Genomic DNA, 5,844 nt, shown 5'->3' with positions numbered 1-5,844 from the left:
TGACTCTACTCCACCTGATGGTAAGTGGTAGTAGAGTCCAAACGCGACGACGGCCAGTACAGTCGGGAAAAATGTTCTTCACTAGCCGCCCCGCCTTGCCGGCCCGCAAGATGCCTCGTTTGAAGGAAGCCGAATTGTAAGAGGAGGGGAACATGTGAACTGGTAAAGAATTCCCTGTTTTGGAAGTGCGACAAAAAGAGTAATTGCCAAATTTCTTTGTGCGGTATGGAATTGATGTCACAGTTAGGCGGTGACATCGAGAGCCAGCACACGTTGACTTATGAAGGAAGGAGGAAGCAGGAAGCAATTCTTAAACGTCACATATATGTGACGCAACTTACGAAACGTTTGAAACGCTTTTTATTTACGCCTCATAGACAATCCTACCATAAAGCAAAACTAATCGTAGTAACCGGAAATTTATTACATGATATTTTTAAAATTTAATTTACCTTATTACAAGTAAAGTCCATTAAGCATTAAACCTTAACTAAAGTAGAACAAAACTTTCATAGAGAAAACGTGCCGCAGTCGCCACGGCGAAGATTAAAACGTCTTGAATCAACTTAGTAAAATAGACCGCTTCGTATTAGCTATCCGCCACAAGCCTCATCATATAAATATATACTCAAAGCAAAAATAAACATCGTTTAAAATAGATATTACTTAAAATATTCCAACTGTTTATTGTTACAATATTATAGATATGATAAACATATATTTTTATTTTTTTTTTAGAATTAATAGGCTAGCGTTTGACCGTTGACTTGCCTGATGTTAAGCATCGACACGTTCTAGGATGTAGCACAGTTGCCTATAAGAAACCTGTTTACTCTGGATTTGAAGACACCAACACTGTACCTATCAGGAAATACGGACTCTGGCAAAGCATTCCACAGTTTCACAGTGCGAATGATGAATGTAGATTCAAAGCGCTTCGTACGTAGGCGGGAAATTTCCACTGTGTACCTATGGCGCTTTGGTCGCGTTTGCCTGGCCGTTCGATAGTAATAAGAGTAACTGACTGACATATTAATGCACAGCTCAATGTACTGTTGCCCCGCACCATGAAAATTATCATATGGGTTATTTTTAAACAGTATGTTAGCACTACTAGCATTTTAACCCCTAAACATTATAAAAATGAAAAATTGTGAGTTGAGTTAATTATTAAAATAATTATGACATACAATAGGTAACAGTCATGCAATTATATAAATACATACTATAATATAAAGAATATGACAATGAAAAATATCTATGTATAAAAATAATAATAATTAATTAATATAATATATATATATATATATATATAAATATAATAATTGTAAGTCTGTGGAGATGTAAATGATGTGGAGGTTTGGTTAAAAAAAAGTTGGTTTATATTAACACAATTTTAAAGATTTTTTTGTATGATTTTGTATAAGATATTGAAAACAACTGTGATCGCAATGCTTTTTTTATTGCATAATTTACTTACATTTCGTAAATTCTTATTAGTCTAAAGAAAAAACCTTTTAATTAGGGTCAAGAGTATTTATTTATAATAATAAGTGATATATAAATTTGCAGATGATAATCTAAGTTATAAAAACATATTATCATACGATTAACATTACCACGTAAAAGTTCATCGTAATTTTGCGATGATTATAATACGATAAACGATTGAATTTATAATAAACTAGTTTTTGCACGTGTGTTAGGGGAAAAGGGTCAGGTATTAGTTAATAAAAACCTCAGAGTTCAAGCTTGCTTCATAACAAATTTCATCAAAATCAGTTCAATGGTATAGCTGTAAAGGCGTACCAGACAGACAAGCGTTACTTTCGCATTTATAACATTTGTATAGATTATGTTGCAGCGCCATCTAGCATATCTAACAAATATCAGTCCAGTAAACTTCATAGACAGAGCTTGAAATAAAATATAGCTTAGGTTTACGTTTAGCTTTTAAAGATGGCGCTAATCTGAGAAAGTACTTTTTTTTAAATACTCACCATTCTTTAAAAATATAGATAACTGTTAAAATACTGGTGGTAGGGCTTTGTGCAAGCTCGTCTGGGTAGGTACCACCCACTCATCAGATATTCTACCGCAAAACAGCAATACTTGATATTGTTGTGTTCCGGTTTGAAGGGTGAGTGAGCCAGTGTAATTACAGGCACAAGGGACATAAAATCTTAGTTCCCAAGGTTGGTGGCGCATTGGATATGTAAGCGATGGTTGACATTTCTTACAATGCCAATGTCTAAGAGCGTTGGTGACCACTTACCATCAGGTGGCCCATATGCTCGTCCGCCTTCCTATTCTATAAAAAAAAAAAAAATCGATATGAACTTTCGATTAACATAACAAAGCTTTTTATTATATTTAATAATAAGGTAACTATTTAACATGATTTTTATCACCCTAGTCTCACTATGATTATAAAAGTATAATGCAATAATTATTAAACTATGTTAATACACGCCAGAAAAGGGAGAAAAACGTTGTTAATTTAAAACAAATAAACATACTATACCTGATTATGGAAAAGCCATTGCTAATTGATAATTCGTTGTGGTATTATAATATTTAAAAACTAATTTACTCTTCAATAGAATATTTTAAGAATTTCATTTCTATACAGTTATAGCATTAAACCTTTCCTCAGCTAATATCAGTAATTGTGACATTTTTTTATTATGAACTAATTAGTAGGAAAATAATAATAGACAAAATTACACTTCTAACAATACTTATGCAGGAACTCGAGGCACTTGGTAGCTAGCGCATTGTAATACAATAACATCTCCAAGCTGATTTATCTGTACCTTTTGATGAATCGTTACAATACAGGAAACTTTGGATGACTTAAAACTATGTGTAGTGTATATAGCATCATATTACTTTTTTGGTTGGAAATAATTTAAAAAAAAAAAACGCAAATTTTCAGAAACTATAATATTTTTCTCACCGGAACACATTAATCTTTTTCTATTATCTATAATTTTTACAATTTTTGCTACATTATTTTATGATATTTACAAAAGTTATGAGTTATCAATAACATACTATAACATTGTCTAATAAAATATCACAGATAAAAAATATTCATGTTTCTACTTTATCTTCACTGATTTGCGATGAAATCCACGTTAAGGCCCATTTTAAATTAGTTAACATGTATTTAAGGGCTTTTGTCCAATGTTCCTCTGAATTAAATTGTATTTTGATTGAATAAGCGTGTGGAGGGGATGCTGTATCTTCAATTTTACCTTTATCTATTCTGTAAGGCAAGCAAAAACCAGTGTTTCCCTTTTCAACTTGCTCCTTAAATTGTTGCAAGCAATCTAAAAAAGCAACCATTGCCGCATCAAACTTTGTGTCCCATAGAAACCGAAATCCCCCTGAACCATACAACGGTAACACCTTCTGGTCTTCCAACACCTCTATGTAAGAATGATTACCATAAGGTATTAATCTATATCTTTGGAAGCAGAAATTAATCTTTCTAGCCAATGAGGATAAGAGTAGAACAGTCTGCCCCCAAGCTGCATTAATTTCCGACCAATCAACAGGAGCTGTAGGTAACCGTCCGAGCCTGAAATTATTTATTATACCAAATTGCCCTGAATCCGATATATGAAAAGTTGCTTTGAATATATTTGTTTTCTTAAGCTTCTCCAATTGAGCTTGTGTGTAGGACAATTGACATTCATAGAACTTCATTTGATCCTCCGTTGTCATTAAATCCTTTCTATACCGTGTGTATTCCCTCCAGTATATATCTTGTTCCACTTCTAATCTCTCCTTTTCTTTCTCTTGCACCTCTATCTCATCTTTCATTGCCTTTTCTTCTTTTTGTAATGCTGATAATTCCTGTAATAATCTGTTCTGTTCTTGTTTCCAATCCTCCAGCTCTTTTTCAAGGCCTTCTAAATTCAAATCTTCTTTGTCGTCTTCTAATTTTTTTAAATAGTCATTGTAGTCCTTCCATTCAGCCTCTGTCTGTCTCAATTGGTTATCCATTAATTCCAAAAGTGTATCAGTACATTCGTCACACAGAGGATGATCTACATCAGAGTTATTGGACAGTAAATCATATAAGGTCGCCTTGACGTGTAGCTGGTGACCTATAGAGGTGGTCTCCCATCCATCTGAGATGACCATAAAACCATTAGCTCCATTACCTGATTCAGACATACGGAAAGGCGGGACATAGTGCTCTAAACTGGATGACTGTAGATCCAAATCAGCTTCGTTATTCCGTCGAATCTGAAGTGTTAGATCAGCTATTGTATGTTCTCCAAGGTTGTTTAAAGACTCGTCCAGTTTTAAGGGCTGAAGGCATCGCTGACAAGAGAAATTTACGAAAGATTTCGTGTCACTCATTATAACGCAATATTTTTCACTATTATATGAATGAACGACATTCAAGCTATCGGTTTTAAATATTTTATAGATCCAATAACTTTATTTGATATTTGTGAAAGTAACAGTTCGTTGTTTGTTATGTAATTGAATGACTTTGTTGTTAATTTAATTAAAATATTGTATAATTTTGAAAACTTATAAAAGTAGATCAAACAAAGAGTACTTCCGACTTGTGCAAAATATTATTTATGAATATGTCACCTGTCAACGTCAATTTGAGAATTCAATCAAAGTGCTACTAGTGCAACTTACGAAATAAGCTGTAAAATTCCTACCATACGACTGTCACAAAAAAAAACTTACATGTTATATTAGCTAATATTAATATTTTCTTATGTCATGTATTAAGTAAAAAGAGAAATATTTTTTTTAATTTTTTTTTTAAATATATAGGCTATCGCTTGACTGTCATCACACCTGATGAAAAGTGAAGATACAGTCTAAAGTGGAGCGCGCTTGCCTAGAAGTTTAGTTAATATAGTGGCTTGATAAAAAATGTTTCCAATTTTTTTATCAAGCCACATTAAAAAGACCAAATTGCTTTTTCGTATGTAAACAAAAAAATACGAATTTATAATATTATTTTTATTAACTAAAGGCAATTTTCACTACAACGACAATCAATTGAAATATTATTTGTTTTATTTTGAATATAACTTTACTTTTATTATTTGAGTTAAATAAACTGACAAATAAAAACATTGGTTGTTTTTTCATAGAGAATTTTTTTATACATAACTTCGTTGTAACTCACCGCAAGATGGCGTAGCTTTTTAGCTTTCAACGGATAGCATTGACAATAAATAATATATACATATACAGAGAACGTCTACTGGGTTTTTGTAATGTAATACATAAAGGTAGTCAATTTTTGAAATTGTATTATAGAAATTATAAATAAAAGAATTTTCTGATACTTTGATAATTATATATAATAAGATTTTTAGACTAGAATACAATGATTAAATTTAACAGCACCGTTATATTTACATTGATATGATTTTTGACACTTTTACATTGAATCCTGCAAATAAACAATCTGTTTTCTTAACAATAATCTAATAATATTAGGTCTAACAATGATCATAAAAAACAGCAATAATGATATTTAAAAAAGTGTAGTAAATTTTATATAAAAATACGTGCTAAAGGAGATAGGTCGTTTACATGTTGCAAAAAAAATATGAAATCAAAATAATATGGCTTTAAATTATAAAAAAAAAATTAAACTCTGTATTTTATGAATATAATGGCAAGAAAGCATAGCTTGTTTTATGAATACTACTAATTTTGTCAATAATTATAATTCATTTATTTATAATTTATACTAGTTACGGACAACAATTTACTAATAAATGAATAAAAAATTAAATTAGATTTGGCTATTAGTGTAATAAAAAAAATATCTGAATAATGTATATAATA

At 31.1% G+C, this 5,844-nt stretch overlaps 1 protein-coding gene across 1 annotated transcript; it reads right to left on the bottom strand.

Annotated features, from left to right (window-relative positions):
- Nucleotides 1–2,927: 2,927 nt before the first annotated feature.
- LOC126778507 (beclin-1-like protein) lies at nt 2,928–4,587 on the bottom strand. Its single transcript, XM_050502128.1, has one exon. It carries the CDS (start codon nt 4,375–4,377, stop codon nt 3,097–3,099), a length of 1,281 nt encoding a protein of 426 aa, XP_050358085.1. The 5' UTR covers nt 4,378–4,587; the 3' UTR covers nt 2,928–3,096.
- Nucleotides 4,588–5,844: the final 1,257 nt, after the last annotated feature.

The sequence above is a fragment of the Nymphalis io genome, chromosome 26 (genome assembly GCF_905147045.1).
Source record: "Nymphalis io chromosome 26, ilAglIoxx1.1, whole genome shotgun sequence".
Classification (NCBI taxonomy): domain Eukaryota; kingdom Metazoa; phylum Arthropoda; class Insecta; order Lepidoptera; family Nymphalidae; genus Nymphalis; species Nymphalis io.
Note: the sequence above shows the minus strand (reverse complement) of the source record. Positions and strands in the feature narration are given on the sequence as shown.